This window comes from Brassica rapa, chromosome A09 (assembly GCF_000309985.2).
Source record: "Brassica rapa cultivar Chiifu-401-42 chromosome A09, CAAS_Brap_v3.01, whole genome shotgun sequence".
In the NCBI taxonomy this organism is placed as follows: domain Eukaryota; kingdom Viridiplantae; phylum Streptophyta; class Magnoliopsida; order Brassicales; family Brassicaceae; genus Brassica; species Brassica rapa.
This window is the reverse complement of record NC_024803.2, coordinates 36816484-36840862: the sequence shown is the minus strand read 5'-3', so window position 1 is coordinate 36840862 and position 24379 is coordinate 36816484. Positions and strand designations below refer to the sequence as shown.

Genomic DNA, 24379 nt, shown 5'->3' with positions numbered 1-24379 from the left:
GAGAAAATGAATAAAAAGATAAATGGATATTCCTTTGATTCTTTATTTAATATACTCATGATGAAAACTCTTTGACTCGCACACGACCAACCAACTGTGACTTGTGAGTTGCTGGCTACAAAGTGGTGCCGTTTAGCTGAACCTAGATGAATGGTTCAGTTTAGATTTCATAGGCGATGATACCAAGAACAATGTGCAAGTCTCTTTCTTTTTTCAGACGTTCGGTGATTAATGGTTAGAGTAGGCATAGACATTTCAGGTATCGATTCGGTTTGGTTAGGATCTTTTGGGTATTGGATAGTTCAGCAAAGGGCTAGAGACTTTTTGGTTTGGATTGGGTTCGGATAGTTTTGGATTCGCTTCAAACTGGATAGTAAAATTAGGAACCAAAAAGTACGCGAAAAATCAGTTAGTTTATATTTTGGTTCTAGTTCCGATTCGATTATTTTGGATAGTCGAGTCATTCAGGTAAAATATCAGGCATTTGGGTAAAATATCGAATAGTTAGGATGATCAAAAAAATATTTAGACATTTTGGATTACTCTGAATATCTAGATATAAACATTCAAATATTTTTGGATAATTTTGGATAGTTCAAATACTTATATATAAAATTAATATTTTTGTATATTTCGATATCTATTCAGTTTCGGTTCATTAATTTCGAATATAAAAATATATGAACTATTCGAGTATTTAAAGATTTCGATCCAGTTCTAGTTTCGGATATTTCGATTTGATTCCAAATAAGATTTTTTATTCCGTTTTTTTTTTGCTCATGCCTATTTTAAAGCAACCCATTATATCAAAAACAAGGCTTCATAATTTTTCAGTGGTCAATATGTATCCACCCAATTAAAGATGGGCCTCATATGTCGACAGCCCAAGCTTAACACTTAATACATGTTTGGTTGTTATTGGATACCATTAACAATTCCTTGTGCTTCTTCGTGCTGGTCATCGGTCTTGGCCGTGTTTCTTCTCCTAACATTTTTTTATTACACGAACACGAACCAAAACAACAACAAAAACAAAAACAAAAGAGAACCCTAGATTGTTCTATTGTCTTCCTGTCTAGGTTTATCTCTCTCTCTCGTTAACGAAAGAAGCATCTTTCCGAAATCTCAATCGATCAATTAATCAGCTCCAATGGTGAGTTGGGTTTTATCTTTATTTTATTTTTTTTGTCAATTGCCGCTTTAATCTCATAGTTCTTTTGATTAAAATTCAATTCATTTTAGCTTCCTTTGGGATCGGTTGTTGTTGATTTGTGTGAAAATCCGATAGATTGATTGATGCCTGTAGTGGTCTAAAAAGGCCTGTGCTTTAATAATTATATATATATCTCATTTGGTTTGTATGTTACAGGCAGGGAGAATCATTGCGCAACTCATTGTGATGGGTTCTGGTATTTTGGGTCGTGCTTTCTTTCAAGCCTATCGTCAGGCTCTTGCTAGTGAGTTTCCAACACCTTTTTATTTTCATCAAATGTTCTCTTAGAAAGATCTGTTTTTTTTATTCGATTGATAGATTGCATTTTCATAATGATTCTTTGATTTTTTTTTTAGAACGGTTTATATGTTTCCTGAAACAGTGAATCCTCTGTTTTTTACATATGTTAGTTTTTTTGACATCGTGAATCCAATGATGGTTTGCTTTCTCTTAGGGAGATCTGTTTTTTTTTCAATTGATAGATTGGTTTACGAGTTGCGTTTTGATGGTGAGTAGTGATTATGTGATTTGTTTTTCTTTATGACTATTAGAACGGTTTATGTAATGAAGACAAGAGGAGTCATGTATTTGTAATGGAAGAGGCCTGTCTAAACCCAAGCATCTTCTTTTTTGCAGATGCGTCTAAAACTGGCGTTGCGCAGGAAGCAATGCAGAACGCAGTACGTAAAGCAGGAAAATCCATTACTGAGCAAGAGGCTAGGCAGATTCTCGGTGTAACCGAGCAGACCTCTTGGGAAGAGATAGTACAGGTAAACTCATTTCTCTTTCTTTCTCTGTCTTGTGTCTATTCTGAAACTCTGGAGGTAATAACTAAAAAAGAGTGGGTTGGTTGGTCTGTAATGCAGAAATACGACAAGCTGTTTGAGAATAACGCCAAAGCTGGGAGCTTTTACCTTCAATCTAAAGTTCATCGAGCCAAAGAATGTCTTGAAGAGGTGTACAGGAGCAAAAGTACACCTAGTTAAGACTTTTATCTCTCTTGTTTTTGTCTTCACAGAGCTACATTTCTTGCTATTTTATGTAAAATTAAAGACAGTATCACAGTTCTTTGAGATGAAGTGTAGAACTTTGAAAGACGGCCATAGCTTTCTTCACCCATTGTTTACTAATAACGAAGAGGGCTTGCTCTGTTCAGTTAAATCAGTGTCAAAGAACCTCTTTAAATTAGATTTTGCGTGTTTGTTGTATCTTTCACTCTTGTTTCTGTTTCAGACTTGAAACTGAGATATTAATCTACAGTTTGTTTGTTATGTATATAACTACTTTATAAATTTAGTGGCTTTATGTAAATACTTGAAGGAAAATTAGAAACCTGATTTGATTGCAAATTTTATTTTGATAGAGGTGGACTTGTACATGATAAAATTCCATGGAACAACAATTAAATTACAATTCAATTTTTGGCAAATCTGAAATGAAGAAGCTAGAATGAAAACATGAAAGGTGATGAGTAGTCCTAATGAAGTGGAAGTGAAGTGGTTCGTCTTGAGATAATCATAGTCGCTGACTGAAATGTGACAATCCTTATTTGGTTCACTTCTTGATCTCCTCATAGACTTTTTCTTTATTACATATTTTAAAAGAAAACCTGTAAAACGTAGAAGAAAAACTGCTTTAGACTTATGAATTCAAAAAGAGTATCGATAAGAGGTTAGGTGTTGGCATAAAACTCACGTGAATATTGGGGAATTTTGGTTAAGCTTGGTGAGTTTAGTAGTGGATGGGAGGTGGTGGAGATGCGTAGATGTAGACTGGAGGTGGAGATTTCAAGGGAGGAGGGGGAGAGTTGTAATGGTACGGTGGTGGTGGAGATTTGACTGGTGGAGGAGGTGAGTTGTAGTAGTATGGTGGTGGGGGAGATTTTACTGGTGGCGGTGGTGACTGATAGTAATAAGGAGGAGGTGGAGATTTGACTGGTGGAGGTGGTGAGTGGTAGTAATAAGGAGGAGGGGGAGATTTCACGGGAGGAGGAGGAGAATGGTAATAATACGGTGGTGGAGGTGATTTCATTGGCGGGGGTGGTGAATGGTAGTAGTAAGGAGGAGGTGGTGATTTGACCGGTGGAGGAGGAGAGTGGTAATAATATGGAGGTGGTGGTGATTTGACTGGTGGAGGAGGAGAGTGGTAATAATATGGAGGTGGTGGAGATTTCACCGGAGGAGGTGGAGAATGGTAATAATATGGTGGTGGAGGAGATTTCACTGGAGGGGGTGGGGATTGGTAGTAATATGGTGGTGGTGGGGATTTGACTGGTGGAGGAGGAGAGTGGTAGTAGTATGGCGGTGGAGGAGATTTGACCGGAGGAGGAGGAGAGTGGTAGTAGTAAGGTGGTGGTGGAGATTTTACCGGTGGTGGAGGAGACTTGTAATAGTATGGAGGTGGGGGAGATTTCACTGGAGGTGGAGGAGATTGGTAGTAGTAGGGTGGTGGTGGAGATTTCACTGGTGGAGGTGGCGAATGATAATAGTACGGTGGAGGTGGAGACTTAACCGGTGGTGGAGGTGAGTGATAGTAATACGGTGTAGGAAAATGAGTTGGTGGTGGAGGAGACTTGTAAACGTAAGTTGGAGTAGTTGGTGGCGGTGATTTATAGACATACTTTGGAGTTGGAGGTGGTGGCGACTTATAGACGTAAGTTGGGGCAGGCGGCGGCGGGGACTTGTAGTAGTAAACCGGAGTTGGAGGCGGCGGAGACTTGTAGTAATAAGGTGGGTGGTAAGGAGCTGGTTTACGGCATTCCTCATAAGGCTTCTTAGGTGCATAAGCAAAGGACTTGGCGTAAAGCACAACCTCGTACTTGGTCTTTGATTTCACATGAAGTTTAGCTCCTTCGTTACCCATATGATAACTTGTAGGAATATTACAAGGTGATCCCTTTGGTGGCGCGTGTAACTTGGCCGTGCATTCCTCGCCGCCGTATTTGCGGTAGTTGTACCCTTCCACGGTGATTGCATATTTACCGTTTATCTTTGTCTTACCGTACGCTTTGACCGTTTTGTCTCCTGCCTTGCATGTCACCTCCACGACAGCCCCTACGTGACAAAAATAAATATATTTAAATATAAAAAATCGCAAACTTACTAACTTCTTTCTATTATTGGATCTTGATCTCGCTCAAGTCAATAACAAGTTCTGTCTTTTTAAAAAAGATTTGTAGTAACCATTTTCTTTATTTCACTGTCTATATAGTAGGTAATAACAGATTCGTAAATTTACCTTTGAGATGCTTTTTGTCGTGTGACTTCTTAGGGTAAGTCCAGTCGTAGCATCTATAGCAGTAAACTTTACCAACAACTTTGAATACAAGTGGTTTTGGGTGTGGGTGAGGATGGGGGTGAGGATATGAGACCGGCGGTGGTGGAGATGTGTAGTAGTAAGGTGGAGAGTAGGCTTTTGGTGGTGGTGGAGGTGATTGGTAGTAGTATGGAGGTGGTGGGGATTTTACTGGAGGAGGAGACTTGTAGTAATAAGGAGGTGGTGGAGATTTCACCGGTGGTGGTGGGGAGTTGTAGTAGTAAGGAGGAGGGGGAGATTTCATGGGAGGAGGAGGAGAATGGTAGTAGTACGGTGGTGGTGGAGATTTCACTAGGGGAGGTGGTGAATGATAGTAGTAAGGTGGTGGAGGAGACTTCACTGGAGGAGGAGGTGAATGATAGTAGTATGGTGGTGGAGGAGACTTCACCGGAGGAGGCGGAGAATGGTAGTAATATGGAGGTGGTGGAGATTTCATTGGAGGAGGCGGAGAATGGTAGTAGTATGGAGGTGGTGGAGATTTCACCGGAGGAGGTGGAGAATGATAATAGTACGGTGGTGGTGGAGATTTAACTGGAGGAGGTGGAGAATGGTAGTAATAAGGTGGAGGAGGAGATTTTACCGGAGGAGGAGGTGAATGGTAGTAATAAGGTGGAGGAGGAGATTTTACCGGAGGAGAGGGTGAATGGTAGTAATAAGGTGGAGGAGGAGACTTCACCGGAGGAGGTGGAGAATGGTAATAATACGGTGGTGGCGGAGAGTGATAATAATACGGTGGTGGTGGAGATTTCACTGGAGGAAGAGGTGAATTGTAATAATAAGGTGGAGGAGGGGACTTCACTGGAGGAGGGGGTGAGTGGTAATAATATGGAGGTGGAGGAGACTTTACCGGAGGAGGAGGGGATTTATATTCATACGGTGGGGGAGTGGATTTCACCGGAGGTGGTGGAGATTTGTATTCGTAGGGTGGTGGAGGAGAACTATAGTAATAAGGTTCCGTTGCCAAGGTCAAACCCACGAGCATTGCCAAAACAGCAACTACCAAATGAGTCTTGCCGGCAAGACTCCATGCCGGAGTTGCCATTGCTTTCACTGGAAAGTCTCACCGTCGGCAAGACAAGATGTTAACTTGTCTTCTTGGTTAAGAAAAGAGTGAGAGAGAGAGATAGAAGATGTTTTAGTAGATGGTTTGTGCTTCTGCATGGACAATGACCTATTTATATAATGAAAGTTAGTCATAGAAGGTGTGCTTCATTATTAAGAAGCCGATTCAATATTTTTGTACTCTTTTGATTTGTTCCTATGTTTTCTTGTTAGCTGGCATTTGTTCATTTAAGAAAAAACCAACTACGGAGAACTTCTTTAGAAATTATTCAGCAGGTCAGAAACTAATCTTCAACTACTAATTTGAAAAATCCCACTAATTTCTGATTGATTGTTGATACATTTTTAGTTAATCTACCATATACTATAGTATAATAGTACTAGCTAGCTGCTTGTTAACCTATGTTAATCACAACGACGTACACTTTGTTTCTGATATACAATATTGTCTAGTATTACCGACACTATATAAGTCTAGTGTAACGGTTTACATTATCCTAATAAATCTATATCAGAATAGACATGCATTAGATGAAAACGTGAATTTGATATAAGAATATGTGTTGGGAGATAACTTGTTTAGTTGTTTAATGGGGTTCAAGAAATTGTGTCGACTCGCTTTCAATAATTAGTGGTTTGTTTTACAAAACATAATTATTCTAAGTACTAACTAACTTAAGATAAGGATCTCTTTTCTCTCTGTAAAAGAAAAATATTTTCGTTAAAATGTACGTGTATGTGCATGTGTGAAAATTATGTTAGTGTCTAGATATTTATGTGTGTTGATATTGTAATAGTCTACAATTCAATCGTTAAGCTACCCATTAATTAAGTTCGACGAGGAAACCTTGATCAACTTGAATAGTTTTTCAAGAAAAAAAATAAGATGTAACTACTACAAATACTTATTTATTTGGTTGTAAAACTATATTTTTAGTAATTCAGTCGATTTATCCAAGAGAACAACAAAGACGGCAAATATTAAGGCTGGACAAAAAAATCCGAATCCAAATCCGAAGAAACGAACCGAATCCGATCCGAAAAAGTAGTACCGAACCCGAACCAGAGTTGATTAAATATTTGAACGGGTTCAAAATTTTAGTATCTAAAGAACCAGAACCGAACCCGACTCGAACCGAAATATTTCGGATACCCAAATGTATCCTAAATTGATTTCTATACCCCCTTATATAAATATATTTTAGATTTAAAGTCTATTAAAAGCATCCAAAATATATAAAATATTTTTAAATTATCTAAAATACTTGAAAATATATACTTATAGCCAAAAGTAAATGTCTAAAATAGCTAAAATATATTCTCTTTTTGTAATCAACAAACAAACTCATATAGACTTTGCGAACCAAACCGATAACTCCGCATCCATATGAACGATGAAAGACGATTGTTTTCTGGCACATCGTGCTAGACTATCCGTCTTTTGATTTTTTGTCTGGGGTACATGAATGATCGCTAAGCTAGTAAAACATGTCTTCAGTAGCTTTATGTCGTGCAGGTAACTCTCAAATGGCGGCCATTCCTCTGGTTCTGAAATCATCTTCACCAATTAAGAACAATCCGTAGCAAAAGTAACCTGAAACTGATGTAAATTCCTTATACATTTCATTGCCCATATCAAAGTTTCCATCTCTGCATGAAGAGGTGAAAGACATGTCCTAGTATTCCTTGCACCCATCAATCCCTGAAAGCCCTCGAATATGCTATACTATCCTTGACCTGAATAAAGTTCTTTATCTTTCCAGGAACCATCTATAAAACACCAACGACCAATCCTCGGCTGCCGATTCAAAACCTCATTCTGTGGTGGAACCTGCATAGTCTTAATCACCTGGACCTCAGCCCAAAGTGTTGATTAAGTTTCTGCAAGCGTAAGTGTATCTCTTGGGTCAATATCCAAATTACTAAAGACCTTATTATTCCTTCTTTTCCAAATATACCATAGTATCTACGCAAAATGATGATCTTCCATCTTCGGAAGTACCCTCCAGAAAAGATGATTCATATTGTAAATAATGAGCTTGTGGGAAAGTAGACTGGGTAAGACAGTATTTTTGACAAATCTCAAACTTGACGCACAGGAGGGCACTCAAAAAGCACAAGGTTTATTGATTCCTCCTCAGCTCCACATTTAATACAACAAATATCTCCATTCATTCCTCTTGCTTGCAGATTCTTCTTAACAACTATACATCCGGATACCATTTGCCATAAAAAATGCTTAAGCTTCGGAGGACATCTCACCTCCCAACAGAAAGCTTTTAGAGTATCCACTGTGGGACCATAAAAAGCTGGTGGTTTTGCTTTGGCCGAATAGACCAAAAATATTTAAAATATTTATTGATTATTTATCCAAATATTCAAACCAAATCAAATTAGAGAAATTTAAAGTATATAATGAATTTTAAAATTTTAAAAATAATTTAATGGGTTATCCGAACCCGAACTGAACCCGCAAAGATCCAAACCGAAACTTAAAATTATCCGAATGAGGCTGAAATCTTTGACCCCGAAAACTCAAAACCCGAATAGACCTGAACCGAACCCGAACGCCCACCCTAGCAAATATCCTTATACAGAAGATAAAGAGGATGATCAGTTGGGTTGTATCTATTAAAAATTTACTGTGGAATTTTGACGGTAATTTTTTGATATATCTGTATGTAGCTGTAAGAATTAAATGCAAAAAGTAATAAAAATGGAAAAATATTCTTACATCAATATCTTTTTTCTACAGTTTACAAAATAATGTTTTAAAAAATAAAGTTGTTACAACTATTTTATTATTTTGTAATTTTAGCTTTAAAAATTAAATAAAGCATGATTGATAACTTTTATGGTTGTAGGTAAAAATCAAAATCTAAACACCTTGATATATCTTAACCAATCACCCCAAAAGAATTTTGATAAAAATATTAAATTATTATACCAAAATTTTGGTTTATGACAGAAGTTACAAGAAACTACAGAAATTTAAACTAAACATCAAAGCTCATCGTAACAACACTAACTCTAAGGTAAAAGACGAGTAGCAGGGCTTAAAAGCCGAAGCCAACGAAGCGAGTTCAAACCTAAAGAAAATGGCAGGACTGAAAGTACTAAGCGGTTGCCGCGAGAACTTTGATGCTATGGTTCCACATCTTCTGAAAAGCAAATCGAACACAAACCACACCGAGAATCATTACCAGTAGGTAAATTGATAACCTCTAGGTACATATATGTTCTTAGACTAAAGATATATCAAAATCAAGAGAAATAGACAGCTTGATCCACGTAGTTCTGCGCATGGCAAAACTTGCTACCTTTAACTTCAAGATCACGTTACAAAGTTGATTACAATTATATTTTTATTTTCCATTATAATAGGAAGACCATTTATTTTTAAAAATGTATCCCCGGACCCTTATAGTAGATATAAACGTGACGTGGTATTTACTCCAAAAGTTGTATGAAGATGTAGTATTTTAAATTTAAAAGATGGCTACAAACATGTCTCGACAAATTGATAAAGAAACGAATTGTTGGAATGATTGTTTGCAAACGATTACAAATTCCACTTTCACATGCTGCGAAGCTAACATCACATGGCCACGTATCGGTCAATTTCTCTTAGTTTGTCACTGGCTCAACCTGTTACTTCCTTTTGCTGAGTGTTGACTCTACTTTTATTACCAGAGATAGGTGGAAAATGTCGAAATGTAACTTCCGTCATGACTCATGAGTTTGTACTTTTATAGTGTTATGAACAAACGCGAACTCGAACTCAGGAGAAAAAGAACTTATTGAGGCAGATACATCATACATGTTTAGTATTTGTATATTATCATGTGAATAATTAATTTCATAATCCCTTAAACAAGTCCAACACCTAATAATAATATAAAAACTAAACTAAGAATATGACACATTAACGGAGTCAAATTGAGCCCTTAACTAATCTCAATTAACAAATGACGCCGTACGTTTGTCTAAATACTGAAGAAAACGTAACGCAAATCGCTAACTATTCTATATAAAAACAATTTCACTCAATTCAAATATACATATATTGTTACGTAAGAACGTTTGAGTGCAGGTACTCTTCCCTTGTGTACGTGTGTTAGACCATCCACAACGGGATATGTTAAAGGAATCCTTAGCGCAAATCCTTAGGTTTGTTTGAATAAACTATTATTAATTATCCTAATTGAACTAAGGATTGGTCCGTCGAGAAGGATATTAAGGATCAAGTCCTTGTGTACGTGTCATCGCTTGAGTGGGTCGGCGACATCCAGTACCTCCTCAACATCTCCATGATCGGCCTCCTATGCTGCGTCTCCATCTTCCTCTTCCTCAAGCTCCGCAGCGACCACCGCCGCATGCCCGGTCCCTCCGCTATCCTCTCCAAGCTCCTCGCCGTCTGGTCCGCCACGTGCCGCGAGATCGCTCGCCACTGCGGCGCCGACGCCGCTCAGTTCCTCTTGATCGAAGGCGGGAGCTTCGTGCTTCTCTTCTCGATCGCCCTTTTGGCTCTCTCCATTATGTTGCCTTTGAATCTCTACGCGGGGACTGCTGTGTTGAGCGATGAGCTTTCGAAGACGATGATCACGCATATCAAGAAAGGCTCGGCCTTGCTCTGGCTGCATTTTGTTTTTGTGGTTGTTGTTGTGGTGATTTCGCATTTTGGGATCTCGGCGATTGAAGCTAGGTTGAAGTTTACTAGGTTTAGAGATGGGAATGGGAATGTAAGTGACCCCAATGCGGATTCCATGGCTGTGTTTACTGTAATGGTGCAGGGCTTGCCTAAGAATCTGGGGTCTGATAGAGTTGAGTTTGAGGAGTGTTTTCGTCAGAAGTATCCTGGGAAGGTTTATAAGATTATTGTTCCTATGGATCTCTGTGCGTTGGATGATCTGGCAACGGAGTTGGTTCGTGTTAGGGATGAGATCACTTGGTTGGTTGCGAAGATGGACTCTAGGTTGTTGCCGGATGAGTTTGAGAATAGTGGAGATGATGGAGTGTTGTCTTTTTTGATGGGTTTGTGGGGGAAGGTGAAGGTTATGTGGTCTGGGGTTGCAGAGAGGTTTGGTTTTACAGATGATGAGAAGCTGAGGAAGCTGCAAGAGTTGAGAGCTGATTTGGAGTCTCAGTTAGCTTTTTATAAAGAAGGACGAGCACAAGGCGCTGGGGTTGCGTTTGTGGTGTTTAAAGATGTTTACACAGCTAACAAAGCTGTTCAGGATTTTAGAAACGAGAGGTCGAGGCGGACTGGGAAGTTCTTCTCTGTCACAGAGCTGCGGCTACATAGGAACCAGTGGAAAGTCGAGAGAGCACCCTTGGAGACTGATATTTACTGGAATCATCTGGGGTTGACTAAGATCGCTCTTATCGTGAGAAGAGTGATTGTTAATACTATTCTTCTGTTGATTCTCGTGTTTTTCAGCTCTCCATTGGCGTTGATTAGTGCATTGGTGAGTGCCGGGAGAATCTTTAACGCTGAAGCGTTGGATAGTGCTCAGTCTTGGCTCACTTGGGTGCAAACTTCTGGCTGGATCGGCTCTCTGATTTTTCAGTTTATGCCCAACGTGTTCATATACCTAAAGACACTTAATTGGAAATCACCATTAGACACATTATTTTGACTAGAGTCTTTAACTATTCAAAAAATAAATAAATTATTAAACTAATCCTAAGGACTCCTCCCACAAATCCACCATTGTGGATGCTCTTAGCTTTACTATGTCAAAAAGATTGCGCTACACATTATATTTATACGGATTTACTTTTCCTGTAAGAATATCTTTTTGTTGCACTAGTTAACAAAAAAAAAATGTAGATAAAAGCCTTACAAAAATCTAGGTCGTGCATAGTATTTTTTTTTTTTTGAACAACTGCAATATATTAGATAAAAGTATATGTGCCAAGGATTCACATAACGAAAGCTTAGTACAATTACGAAAAAAACTAGGAATTGGTAAGTAATTGCTCGATGTAATAATCAAACATTGTATTTATATATGCAGTCGTTGTATACTACCTTTTATATAATATAATATCAATATTAACATAAATTAGGTAAACCAACTCATATACTATATATTATATACTAGGTGTACTGCCCGCATATGCGGGCATAGTGTTCTTATAAATATTTATCTATTTATAACTATTAAATCAAAACCAACATAATAAATTATTAATTATGTTTTTTAAAAGATAAATCAAAGACTAAAATTTATATTTTATAATAAAAATAAATATTTTCAGATAAAAACACAACTTTGTTAAGAATTATCTTATGTTTTAAAAATATATTTTATTTTTTAGAATTTTATTATATTTACGTATAGTCAATTATCTAATATAACATATAACTAAAATATTATTAATATATATTCATTAGTTTTTATCAAAATATATAAATGGTTATTGTTGTGTTAAATTTTAAAAACATTCACATATTAGAATTATCTTAGATAAGGATATTTCGATATTTTATGTAGCTGGTTAGTGATTATAGAAGCCATCACCACTAGGTCCAATGCATGCACACATATAAGTCCGGACCGTTCGGTCAGGTCTTGGGTTAGCATTAACTAAGCAATTTTTTTCTCTTTGTTTTTGTTGCTGTTGAATAGTCTGTGAACACTTCGGTAATTTCATCATCCAATATCTATTATCACATAACTTATTTAGTTATTTCCCAACTCTGAATTATCTTTCATCGTGTTGATGATTTTAGTTAATAATTCCTTGCTATCTCTTTTAAATTAAAGGAATTTTGATAACCTCAGCTTGTTATCTACTTAAACGTGTTTCATTTACCACCTCAAAGGCATGAGTGTGTCTCAACTTTGTGTTTATAACAGTATCATTCGACTTGTTTTATTAGCATCTTCCGTTAAGTACAAACAATCTACCTGATGTTCTGATTTTTCTTCTAATTTCTTCCGTATAGGCTTTGTTGTAATAATTTTTTTGAAGAAAATAGGCTTTAATTCCAGGGATCAACAACAAATTTGGTTCACTTCGACTTCAAATTGTAAATATTTTGCTAAAACTGAACTAGCTAGAATTGATAAACTTTCTACGTAGGTTGTTCTTTATTGCATAATATTACAAAAACCATTTATTGCCAAAACATGTAAGACTAAAACCATTCAAAATATAAAAAAAATAGTATACTAAAAAAAAAAGTCTGTTATTGTTTCAGACTCGTTTCAGTCTGACCTCTACTTAGCCATCTCAAAGCCATTCTGGCCATTGCGATAGTCCCATATGGTCCTATCAATCTCAGCTTGCGTGTTCATCACAAATGGCCCGTGTTGAACCACAGACTCCCCAATCGGTTCTCCTGCAATCAACAAGAACCTCAACGGCCTATAGTTTGACGTATTCCACACGCTAACTTCATCTCCTGTTCCAAACACCACAAGAGTGTGTGCTTGCACTGCATAAGAGTCTGAGGAGCCAAACACGCCTTCATTGCCATCTAAAACGTATGCAAAGGCGGTCCACGACTCCGGAATAGTCTGCTGGGTTTGTGACCTTGGCTGGAGAGTTATGTCAAGGAACATCATTGGTATCCTTGTGTAGAAAGGAGATTGGACTCCCATTGACACTCCTGCTATGACTTTGACCTCTACTCCTTCTTCATATGCTACTGGCATCTCAGAACTCGATATTTCTACGTTTGCTGGGTCGATCCTGAGCAGCATCAAAGAACATGAATCGTAAAAACATTGTAAAAGCTATGAAGAAAAGTGATATTTTAATATATGAAGAATCTTGTTTTACATTTTGTCACTTGAAGGGAGGTTGACCCAAAGCTGTAAGCCAATGTTAGTGTGTTCTTTAGGCATTTCAGAATGAATGATTCCTCTTCCTGCTGTCGTCCACTGCAATATACAATATAAAACCACAAAGCTCAGAGGTTGTTAATTTAGGGTTAATGTTTTAGGTTTTGTTTTTTTGTTTTTACCAGAACATCTCCTTCATGGACTGTACCCTTGTTACCATTGAAGTCTTGGTGAATGAGGCCTCCCTGTACTAGTTAAAATGATTTGACTAAGCAACAACAAAAAAAAAAAGCTTTGATTATTGATTTAAATCATCGATGAAGACTTGTTTCTCACCTCCAACATGTATGTAACACTCTCAAAACCTACATGCACATAGATTATCAAGTACATGAGACACATTATAGAACAAAGTAGGCTTTGTGTTGTGTATGTGTATAATAAGAATGAAAAGATGATTTCACCTCTATGAGGATGATCTCGGAATCCACCTGGAGGTGAAACTGATCAAGAAACAGAACAAACAAACAACAATAAATAATAAAAAATCAAAATCACAAAATTCTAAATTACACATTGCTAAAGTAATAAGAATTACCAGAAAATTCAGCAAGCGACACGAACGGGTCCAGTAACTCATGGTCACTCCTGAATTATATGAAACTTGAAGGTGAAGGCATTGGATTTTCATAGGAAATTTGAGAAAGAAGCAAGAAACTCACTTGGTAATTCCTTGTCTAATGACACCATCGTTACTATTCTCAAAATTTGCAAATATCTTCTTCACGACCTGTCTGGATGACATGTTGATGATTATGACAAAGATCGATGTTATAATTAGAGAATATGAATATATAACTGAGTTGTGTTTGATATGAAATAATGAGATACATAAATATAGTGGTAATGTTAAATTATGCTAATATTCATACAATGTAAAATCTCTTAAAACACATAAAGGAAACATGCTTAAAAATCATTTAAGATCTACTTATTTTAAAATCTTTCCATTTAATATTCATAACGTTTAAAATCTTTACAATTTTGATATATGCAAAATACACATTTGGATATTCATTTTTTTGTCAACAATAAAAGCTTTCTAATGGAGGATGTGTTAGTTTGTGTGTGTTTTTTTTTTGGCATGTGTACATATTTATTACTCAATGCATCCAGATATAGCAAAACACTGAACCATCCCTTGTAAGTTGTAAATCATTAAGACCCTCAACGGCTTTGAGGTTAACTTTTTTTTTTAACTCTGAGATAAATGTTTGAGAAATAAAAACCAGAAGCAAATTCCTACAGAACCATGAAAAATACAACCAACTCAAATTTAAAAAGGAAAACGACAGCCTAAAGCACGTTATCCCAACCAAACCTCCTCCATTTCAAAGATCCTCCATCTAGCGTCACCTTATACTCTTGTTGACCTTATACCTTCCTCCGCAAGCAAGCTCCTCAACCAAGAAGGGCTACCTTGAGCTACATATGATTGGTATCTCATTTCCTTTGTCACACTCCGAGCAATCATAAAGGCAGCTTTGTTTGCCTCTCTTTTTACTGAGCTTACCATCCAATCTGTAACATTATTCAGAACACCCCTTAACTCCTCACCGTACCCTCGGAACGCTGGCCATGCCTTAGGTCTATTCACAGAGCCCACCAGTTCATGATCCTCCAGCTCAAAACTCACTTTCTGGAATCTATGAGAAATCATACTCTCAGCTGACCAGATTAAACCCAAACGTCTAGCCTCCAAAAGCGACGACACACCATTAAAAGCTCTTCTGCTATGAAGCAGAGTTTGACCTTCACTATTCCTTACAATCCAGCCCAAACCAGCCATACACGATAATTAAATCCCTTGGTTAAAAAAAAAAACTCATCAGAACTACTAAAAATCGTAGGTGTTAAATTAACACATTAGCCATTATCTTCTTTTTTTTGGAACTTTATTAGCCATTATCTTTGGGTTTGGTTGAAGTTATCAGTATGGCTTTAATTTAGAATAATTACACATGAATTGGCTAAGAACACGAATTTGACTCTTTATCAGCAAAATCTTTATTTAAAATTATGAAGTTGAAGTTATATATGAACATATCTTATTAACTTTCTGAAAAAGAGAATTGTTACTATTCCCCTAACATTGATCTCATCTTGAATGTGAAAAAAAAAACCCAAAAAAATTCGTATGGTTTTTGTTTACAAACTATTTTCTATGTGACCTCTAACTACTCTTAGCCAGTTCAAACCCGTTCTTAGCATTCCGATAGTCCTCAAAAGCCATATCTATTTCATCCTGTGAACTCATCACAAACGGACCACACTGAACCAAAGGCTCACCGATCGGTTCCCCTGCAATTAACAGAAACCTCAATGCCCTAGAGGTTGACTTGTTCCACACGCTAACTAAATCCCCTGGTCCAAACACAACAACATGGTGAGCCTGAATAGCCAAAGATTTCAAGGAACCGAACACACCCTCGTCACCCTCTAGAATGTAGGCGAAAGCGGTCCAAGATTCTGGAACTGTCTGGTGGGTTTGAGACCCTGGCTTGAGGGTAAAGTCAAGGAACATTATTGGTGTTGTTGTGTAGTAAGGAGATTTGATTCCCAATGAATCTCCGGCTATGACTTTGACCTCTACTCCATCTTTCTCTGCTCTTGGAATCTCTAAGCTTGACAGTTCTAGGTTCTTTGGCTCGATCCTGTCCCAAGTCAAACAACACAAAGATTCAAAACTGGGATCTTGATATGTAATACAGATGATAATGAAGGAACTTGTATCTTTTACATTCTGTGTATGGAAGGAAGGTTGATCCAAAGCTGTAAGCCATTGTTGACTTCTTCTTCTGGAAACTCGGAATGAATGATTCCTCTTCCTGCTGTCATCCACTATCAAAATCAAGAACCAAAACTTACTGAATCAACAAAACTCCAAGAGAACTTTTTTTTTTTTTTTTGTGTTTAGTATGCTTTTCACCTGAACATCTCCGGCTTTGATTGTACTTTCATTGCCTTTGAGATATTTGTGAATGATACCTCCCTGAATAAGTTTTGAAATATTTCGAAATTAGAATCTCAAACCAAGATTCAAGAAATGTAGTCAGTGAACATGATGAAAGAGTCTTTGGCTTACTTTTAGCATGTAAGTAACACTTTCAAAACCTGCATAGAGTTGATCCAATTACATTAGTCATTGCAGAACAGTATAGGCTTTGTGTAATGTGTATATATATGCGTGTGCAAGAAGTTATTGGTGATACTGACCTCGGTGGGGATGATCTGCGAATCCAGCTGTAAGCGAAACTGATAAAAGCAGAGCAAAACAGAACACATAAGTGAATACTCTATATTCTTGTCTTATAAATATGTAAACATTTTGATGAAAAAATAAATAAATATGTTTACATCACTACAAGAAAACAGCGGTATTCTGACGGACGTTCCGACGGAAAATGAATTCCTCGGAATATACCGAGGAATTTCCGAGGTAATTCCGAGGAAACACAAAATTTGGCTTCCTCGGAATTTCCTCGGAATATTCCGACGGAATTCCGAGGAAAATTCATCTCGTCGGAATATTCCGACGGAATACCGAGGAAACTAGTATTCCTCGGAAAAAACCGATGAATTCCGAGGAGAATATGTATATGAAAAATATGTATTCCTCACTAGTCATAAATTTACATGAAAAATCAACTAGCAGCACGAAGGGGTCCAATAACGCCTGGTGAATCCTGAATACAGCCCCATAAGATAAGAATATGTATATGAAAGTTGAAGATGAAGACATTGGATTGTCATGAAAAATAATTGTAGAAAAAAGGAAAAGAAAACTCACTCTGTGATGCCGTTCCTAACGAGAGCACCTTCGCCTTCTTTCTGAAGCTTTGCTAAAACATTCTTGATTACCTGTCTCGTTACTCTATCAGAGTCGCAAGAAGCAGACATCGTGATGATGATGGAGGAAGTAGTTCTTTGTATTCTCTTCACCTACAACTTCCATTTAAGTGCGTGTAATATATATAGTCATAGAGAGAGAGAGAGATGCACAGGATCGAATAGAACTAGTAGTTGTAGGTGAAGGCGAATAGGTCCTATGGATGATATGGGGCGTGGACCAACATCTATGAATCATGTTATATGATATTTTTTTTTATTAGAAATGGTCTATGATGATTAACCAGCGATAGTATAAAATATGGTTTGACACTTTGAATAATAAACGTAGGATTACGAATTCTAATAGTTTTATATGTTTTGTTTAATCTGAAAAATAATCGAAAATATTGCGTTCACACATGCAAATCGTTATAGGCGCCACGTGAACACGATACTCTGTGATACGTCGGAAAGAAAATCATTGCTGCATGATTTTAAACTGACAAGTGAATGATATTGTTGGCGCTGCGCACGCATGCGATTTCATATTCACACTCGCATGTGAATAATGAACATTATACGTCGGTTAACATTTTTAATAAGAAACATTGCATCTGTATTGCCAAAAAACATTTTTTTTTTTTGTAAAAAATATTGCCAAAAAACATTGCATCTAGGATCCTATAACACAATAAAATAAAAAAATTTCCAGTCTCAAATTAGGCCAATGTAAAATATGATTTAAATCAATAAAATAATAAATTAAAAAACTTTTAACTAAATATATATATGGTCTTATTAAAATAATAAATTAATAACTACTAAATATATAAATTTTATATAAATATAAACAAAGCATTTTACTATTTATTCATTCTCATAATGACTTTCATCTCTAATTTTATTTTTCATTTCAATATTTTGGTATTACTTCATCAAATTACACATAAAAACATTTATGTTCTACTATATTTATTCAGTATACATCAAATATATCAACTAATTAATTAATATAGATGAAATTTAAATCTATAAAGTTTAAATGACATATAACATCATGAAACAAAATATTATTTCATCTTTTAAATAAATAATTTTAAAACTATAAATCTAAAAATATAATATTCTTTAAATTAATAACTCTATAAATTAATAAATTATCATAATCCTCACATTATTTATAGGTTCTTACTGTATACAGCAACATTCGCATATGACTCTTAGTGTTGTTGAATTTTTTCTCTAAGCAACTTAATTATTCATTATTCAATTTAAAAAACAAAAGATTGAAATAAAATTATTTTATCAAATATGCATACATATACATCCATTTGTAAAGAATAAGGGACTAAATTTTACAAGTCTTATTATAATGCAAAAAAAAAAGTGGACAGCCTTGTAAAATGGTTGTTCTCTCCATCTATACATCATCTGCGAATAATGATTCATTCACATCTTTTTCTTACCAGTCTATGCAATCTGTGTGAAGTTAGGTTTTATGATGGTCCCATTGAGAAAATGAAACATAACCATTTTAATGTAAAAATTGAATACTATCTAAAATTTTGCTATATAGTTCATAACTAGTGATGGCTTAACTCTTAAAGAGCAGACATGGTTTGACCAGGAGCAAATGTTTTTTCATTGGTTGTTCACACTACGTCTTAATTCCTCCATAAGTCCCTAAAACAATGTAGTTCGAACAACTCAAACCTAACTTTCTGATTATTTGAAACAAAAATAATGATATTTTAAAAAGCTGTTCGTTGTCGTGCTACGTTGATTAATAACAGGCTGCTTAAACCGCTAATCAAGACAATGTTTTTATATTCTTGATAATCTCCTGTCAGGCGCTAAAATCTACAAAATAATAGTAAAAATATTATCAAACTATTATATCGACCACATGTTAAGAGTTTTCTTATATAAAAGTTGACAAAAAGAAAAGTTGGTGGATGATTTGATGAACGTCCACATTTTATTCAAGGTAAGTGAACACTATCGCAATAAAAAAGTTTGTGGTCTTTTTTTTTTCTTTAAGAAAAAAAATTTCAAAACTTCAAAAACAAGCAATGACAACACTATATCATTAAGCCTTATCAAATTGACTTATTCAGGTTGGGATGTTTTGAACTCATCTACAAGCCAATATATTTTGGATCGGATTGGTTTAGATCTAACTGAATTTTTTCGGTGTTTTTTTTTTTTATGAAACCGAACTAGGATCGAATTATAAACAGTTCAGATTTAGTTCTGATTTAAATCAAGAAACATACACACTAAAACCCGAATTAAACCTGAAAAAAATTAGTCACGATACGATATGCTCTGATGGAGGCCATATGTATATTCGCACGCTAAAAATAGCACACAATTTATTTACTCAAGTACATAATGATAGTTATTGATTCTTGGTGTGTGAAAAGATGAGGACAAAAGAAGATTTCACTTTTTAGGTGTACTGAATCTAACTCTTTTGTTCAAAAGTCAAAAGACTATACACCACAGTACTCTCTCAATCACACAAATCCATTTTCCAAGCACTACTCATATACACATATCTATATAGAGACATGTGTCATGTGTCATGTGTCATGTGTGCAAGTATCTGCAGAGATACACAAGATGTGAACATCATTTTATATTGATTTGACTTTTATTCAACATCTTGTCCTAATCCAAATGGTCTAAATGGCCCACACTTTCTAAATGTTTCTCTAGTTTTGGCCCAAGAACACTAAATCGTTTGGTTTCTCACCAATTAGGTTCACCACCATTCAAAAAATGCAGTATTACAAGAAGAGAATAACAATGGCTTCTCCTGCGAGTTAGCTATCAAATATGAATTCAGAAAAACATTTGTGATTCAACAATCAACATAAGACATAAACTTAGCAATCCTCAATTTCAAAAAGTACAGCAAAAGCATAACAAAACAGTCAATAAAAACCAAAGATACTGAGCAGAGTTCAAAAGACAATAAGCAAAAGGAAACCTCGGTTGCTTTGAGTTTAGGTCACAGCCTTGAGAAACCAGGTATACTCTTCATTTGGAGGAGCAGACCATTTCTTCGTCAAGCTACAAGGCAAAGTAGAGGACAAGCTAAGATTCTGTGAGATCACTTGGAGATTGCACTTTGGTGAAGCTATTGTAGAAACACTCTGAAGCTTCTTGGATAACTCAAACACGGAAGGCTCATATGATTCGTTGAAGTAAACTACCAACTGTTCGAGCCGCGGCATTTTCTCCAAGAAATGCTTTATCTGCTCTTCTTCCATTCCATCATCATCAATGTGTGTAGACAGAATGATCTTTAGCACCTTGACATCAGAAGAGGAAAGGCAAGAAGGATTCTTCAGAGGTTTACAAGCACACATGTTCCCACATCCTTTAGTACTTTTGTGGACAAGACCCTGAAAGAAAGCATTAAGAAAGGATCTCAAGGTATGTCATGTGACTGATAAAACAAAGAAGCTGTAATGAGATTTTCTATATACCTTGAAAACAAGTGTCTCTAGGTTTGGACAATTCTTTAGCAGACCTGGCAATGAATCCCATCCATTTTCTTCATCACTCTCAACCGTTAACTGAATCAGGTTGTTAAACACAGGTGTTGCTTCACAGCAGAACGCAAGTACCTGAAACAACTCACTTGTGATCACTAACTGAAGCCATTGTAGCCAAAATTACATTAACAAAGACAAGTGTGATATTTTTATAGAACAAAGACAAACCTCAAGTGTTTTGGCAGATAGATAGAGGATCTGAACATTGCATATCCCCTTGAAAAAGTTTGTCGCATTACCAACCATCTCTTTCTCCTCATCATCATCACTTTCAAATAAATATTCATCTTCTTCTGAAGAGCCAGCATCTGCACTCTGATCTTCGGTGAGTCTAAGGCTGATATGAGCTTCAACAAGAGACCTGAACTTAACTTTAGGATACTTCTTCGCAATATTGTCAGAATACTCCAAGTATTCAAGGTTCGGAGTATCAAAACACACGCTCTTCGGATTCTCATCATTATCCTCACAGAAAAACTTCAATCTCCTGAGGCTTTTAGCAGACACAGAGCAAGACTTCCAATGCTCCCACCCAATATTCACCAGAACCAACTCCTCAAGGACAGGACAGCCGGAGAGAAGCTTCGCAAACCCAACACCATCTTCTTCAAACACAACAGATTCAATCTCAAGTGTCTTAAGCTTCGGAAGATACACCTTCTTAACATCAGCGCTGAAACTGAGACCATCTCCCCCTCCTAGCTTCAACTTCGCCAGACTCTTACTAACAAAGATCTCAGGAGGCAAGGGGTAATCAGAGACGCTTAGCTCAAGCTCCGAAACACCGCGTCTCAGCACATTCAGTATCCAAGCAGTGACGGTATCTGGATCAGGATAATCAGTAAAGATGAGAGAGAATCTGTTTATTGAATCATTCCCTCCCAAAGCCAACACTCTATCCACAAAACCCACAAAGCTTGGACTCTCTTCATCGCCTTCGAAATCGAGATTTGTCACGGAGGCGAACAAAAGACGCCACCTTTTGGAGAGAACCGATGTGGAAGCTGCTTCCTTTGTCGGGAGGAAAGAGAGTATGTGCGATATCAGAGGGTTTGGCAGACGGTTGAACATATCTTCCATCTTTTTTTTTTCGGACAAAGAGATCAACAAGACTTACAACCTATAAACAATTACAAGAACCAAAAGGGTTTTTTTAGAAGGATCGACATAGTCTAATTGGAAAACAGTACAAAAGTCTTGTCCTTTTTATTACAGTCGTGAGGTTCCCTTTAAGATTCTTAGCAGGAGAAAATCAAAGAAAGCTAATTTAATTGGCAAGAGAAGAAGAAGAACAAACTTACATGTGGGTGGTGGTGGTGGTGGTGGTGGTGGGAGGAACCTTGAAAATGAAAACTAGGGTTTGTTTTTCTTCTATGGTTGCCGTCAGTGAGTGAGAGAGATCAATGTGGCGGGATGTGTATTCCAACGGTAAACGACGTCGTTTAAGTTGTGAGTGGTTAGCCCAGATCGCTTCTGGATTTTGGTTCTTGAATTCGATCTATCTTGTTGAGGAGGCATGGGTATTTCAAGTCTTGGTTCGGTTTGGTTTATTTCAGTTTTTGGTTTTTTTTTTTTCAGTTTTATAGATATAAATTTGTTTTGATTTCGATTCGATTCGATTAGTGGTTCAAATAACAAAATTAGGAATTGGTTAATATCCTAATTAATTTTATATCCAATTATTTTGGTTAATTCAGTCCAAAAGATGGATTTGAATTTTTGGGATTGAATATTAAAATGTTTTAGAATTTTAGATAAAAAAATATCGGATAATTTTAAATATTTTGGATAAAAAAAATTCGAAGAAATCTTCTGAGCTATAAATAATAAGATATTCACCAAATAAATGACAAAAAAATACATATCAAGAAGCTGAGATAGCAGAGACAAATCACAAGACTAAAACTAACTAATCTTCTCTTCAACTAGGAAGGTGTTTCTAATGAAAACAAGTCCAACTGTTGATGAAGTGGAGAGTATACAGTAGATGAGAAGCTAATTTCATCAGAGATTACTTGGATCTTGCATTTGGTTGAGGCTACTTTTTCAGGCTACTATTAGTGGGAGATATAGTACAGCATTCACTTCTTCAAGATTCGACATTGTTTCCACAAAGTACTTGATCAGATCCATCTGCTTATCCATTCACTGAAGTAACTACAGATTTCCCCAAACCTCAAATACCTTCAGCTTCTTCACTGGACTTGATGACAGCCAAATAGGAGTGCCTTCCCAAGGATTGCATATACATCTATCTCCATCACCATCCCAACATTTGTTTGTTTCCTTGAAACCGTATCTATCATCTTAACATTGATTTGTCTCTCCATAATGCATTCCCTGAAGACCTGATCAGGTCTCATTCTAATGAATCAAAGCTCACTTTGGGATACTTAACCGCAACAATATCACTAAATTCTAAAGAGAGATTGGGAGTGCTGAAAGAGACACACTCTTTGGATCCTCATCATCAATGTTCTCAGAATAGATTGTCACTCTCTTGAGACTTGAGTTGGAGACAGAGCAAGAACCCCGAAAGTCCCACATTATTTTATCCATAACCAACTCCTCAAGCGCGTGACAAGAAGAAACTAGCTTGGCAAATGCAGCACCACTCTCATCAGCAAACCCAACATCATTCATATGCAAAGTATTAAGCTTTGGAAGAGAAAGAGAAACTTCACCGACATCAATAATAGTGAACTCATCTGTACCAGATACTCTCAGCCTAACCAAACTCTTGCTCATCAAAATACGAAAGGAAGAAGATGGCGCCACCGTTTGGACAGAACTGAAGTTGAAGCAGAGAGGAAAGACAAGATGTGGCAGATAAGTGAGTCTGGTAGATTGCTGTTTAAGTCTTTGGAGCCAACGTCCATCTTACTTTTTGGAGTTTATTTGAGACAAATCAAAATGAGTTAAGTCCGGGATCAAGATACGAGCTTTGTGCAAGTAACAAGATCATATCATAGCCAATTAAAAATATTTGATTTTTTTTTTTATCAAATTGTTGTCACATGAGTTTCACTTATTTATTTTTATCTTTTCTTTATATTAAAAAGGAATTGTGAGGAAATTTTTTTTCCTTAAGTTCTGATGAAAGTTAAACTAAACAAAAATTCATATTTTTATTCAATTTCTCAAATGAAATTTTGTTTATTGATCTTATTTTTTTTGTTTATCAAATGGTCACCCTCTTTGTAATATTGTACTGTAAAATTACAAATCATTCTATCGGCTTAAAAAGTAACCAATAATCAATTGAAAAAAAATATAAACTGCCATTAGTCTCGGTTAGGCCTGGGCATTCGGGGTCCCAATCGGGTTTCGGTTTTATCCAATCGGGTTTCGGTTTTTCGGGTTCATCAAAATCAGGCCCATTCGGATTATATGAAAGTTCGGTTCGGGACCGGTTCGGGTTATATCGGGTTCGGATCGGGGTTAGTGAATCTTCAAAGAACCGGTACAACCCAATATACTTTCGGGTTCGGGTCCCAATCGGTTTTTCGGTTTAAAAGTACCTGATTTTTACCTAT

The 24379-nt window shown here is 36.5% G+C and overlaps 6 protein-coding genes across 6 annotated transcripts; 2 read left to right on the top strand and 4 right to left on the bottom strand.

The window, feature by feature from the left end:
• Positions 1–906: 906 nt before the first annotated feature.
• LOC103841778 (mitochondrial import inner membrane translocase subunit PAM16 like 2) lies at positions 907–2488 on the top strand. Its single transcript, XM_009118342.3, has 4 exons — positions 907–1153; positions 1370–1457; positions 1850–1983; positions 2080–2488. Exons 1-4 carry the CDS (start codon positions 1151–1153, stop codon positions 2197–2199), a joined length of 345 nt encoding a protein of 114 aa, XP_009116590.1. The 5' UTR covers positions 907–1150; the 3' UTR covers positions 2200–2488.
• Positions 2489–2550: 62 nt separating this feature from the next.
• On the bottom strand, positions 2551–5570 carry LOC103842336 (extensin-2). The gene is made up of 3 exons (XM_009118948.3): positions 4451–5570; positions 2909–4266; positions 2551–2822 (listed from the first exon to the last, which is right to left on the bottom strand). Exons 1-2 carry the CDS (start codon positions 5568–5570, stop codon positions 2945–2947), a joined length of 2442 nt encoding a protein of 813 aa, XP_009117196.2. The 3' UTR covers positions 2551–2822; positions 2909–2944.
• A 4228-nt stretch (positions 5571–9798) lies between these two features.
• On the top strand, positions 9799–11274 carry LOC117127833 (CSC1-like protein At4g35870; the record flags this gene model as incomplete). The annotated part of the gene is made up of 1 exon (XM_033278525.1): positions 9799–11274. A coding segment is annotated over one exon (1431 nt), but the record flags the coding sequence as incomplete, so codon positions are not given.
• Positions 11275–12214: 940 nt separating this feature from the next.
• Positions 12215–14970, bottom strand: LOC103841777 (putative pirin-like protein At3g59260). Its single transcript, XM_009118341.3, has 7 exons — positions 14109–14970; positions 13985–14034; positions 13851–13889; positions 13723–13751; positions 13569–13631; positions 13385–13485; positions 12215–13294 (listed from the first exon to the last, which is right to left on the bottom strand). The coding sequence occupies exons 1-7, from the start codon at positions 14189–14191 to the stop codon at positions 12820–12822; spliced, it is 840 nt and encodes a 279-aa protein (XP_009116589.1). The 5' UTR covers positions 14192–14970; the 3' UTR covers positions 12215–12819.
• Positions 14971–15437: 467 nt separating this feature from the next.
• Positions 15438–19826, bottom strand: LOC103841776 (pirin-1). Its single transcript, XM_009118340.3, has 7 exons — positions 17237–19826; positions 17083–17132; positions 16663–16701; positions 16532–16560; positions 16376–16438; positions 16187–16287; positions 15438–16100 (listed from the first exon to the last, which is right to left on the bottom strand). The coding sequence occupies exons 1-7, from the start codon at positions 17344–17346 to the stop codon at positions 15620–15622; spliced, it is 873 nt and encodes a 290-aa protein (XP_009116588.1). The 5' UTR covers positions 17347–19826; the 3' UTR covers positions 15438–15619.
• Positions 19827–20081: 255 nt separating this feature from the next.
• On the bottom strand, positions 20082–24111 carry LOC103841775 (F-box/LRR-repeat protein At3g59200). Its single transcript, XM_009118339.3, has 4 exons — positions 22145–24111; positions 21012–21963; positions 20775–20915; positions 20082–20690 (listed from the first exon to the last, which is right to left on the bottom strand). The coding sequence occupies exons 2-4, from the start codon at positions 21921–21923 to the stop codon at positions 20289–20291; spliced, it is 1455 nt and encodes a 484-aa protein (XP_009116587.1). The 5' UTR covers positions 21924–21963; positions 22145–24111; the 3' UTR covers positions 20082–20288.
• Positions 24112–24379: the final 268 nt, after the last annotated feature.

Excerpts from the sequence above, each read along its gene's own strand:
- LOC103841775 (XM_009118339.3), bottom strand. The coding sequence starts at position 21,923 with ATGGAAGATATGTTCAACCGTCTGCCAAACCCTCTGATATCGCACATA. Across the intron at positions 20,916-21,011 it reads TATCTGCCAAAACACTTGAG|GTACTTGCGTTCTGCTGTGA; the intron begins GTTTGTCTTTGT and ends GAGTTGTTTCAG. Across the intron at positions 20,691-20,774 it reads TAGAGACACTTGTTTTCAAG|GGTCTTGTCCACAAAAGTAC; the intron begins GTATATAGAAAA and ends GCTTTCTTTCAG.
- LOC103841776 (XM_009118340.3), bottom strand. The coding sequence starts at position 17,346 with ATGTCTGCTTCTTGCGACTCTGATAGAGTAACGAGACAGGTAATCAAG. Across the intron at positions 17,133-17,236 it reads GTTAGGAACGGCATCACAGA|GATTCACCAGGCGTTATTGG; the intron begins GTGAGTTTTCTT and ends GGCTGTATTCAG. Across the intron at positions 16,702-17,082 it reads GCTGCTAGTTGATTTTTCAT|TTTCGCTTACAGCTGGATTC; the intron begins GTAAATTTATGA and ends TGCTTTTATCAG.
- LOC103841777 (XM_009118341.3), bottom strand. The coding sequence starts at position 14,191 with ATGTCATCCAGACAGGTCGTGAAGAAGATATTTGCAAATTTTGAGAAT. Across the intron at positions 13,890-13,984 it reads GTCGCTTGCTGAATTTTCTG|TTTCACCTCCAGGTGGATTC; the intron begins GTAATTCTTATT and ends TTTCTTGATCAG. Across the intron at positions 13,295-13,384 it reads CTCCCTTCAAGTGACAAAAT|GATCGACCCAGCAAACGTAG; the intron begins GTAAAACAAGAT and ends GATGCTGCTCAG.
- LOC103842336 (XM_009118948.3), bottom strand. The coding sequence starts at position 5,570 with ATGGCAACTCCGGCATGGAGTCTTGCCGGCAAGACTCATTTGGTAGTT. Across the intron at positions 4,267-4,450 it reads CGACAAAAAGCATCTCAAAG|GGGCTGTCGTGGAGGTGACA; the intron begins GTAAATTTACGA and ends TTTGTCACGTAG.
- LOC103841778 (XM_009118342.3), top strand. Across the intron at positions 1,458-1,849 it reads CTATCGTCAGGCTCTTGCTA|ATGCGTCTAAAACTGGCGTT; the intron begins GTGAGTTTCCAA and ends TCTTTTTTGCAG. Across the intron at positions 1,984-2,079 it reads CTTGGGAAGAGATAGTACAG|AAATACGACAAGCTGTTTGA; the intron begins GTAAACTCATTT and ends TCTGTAATGCAG.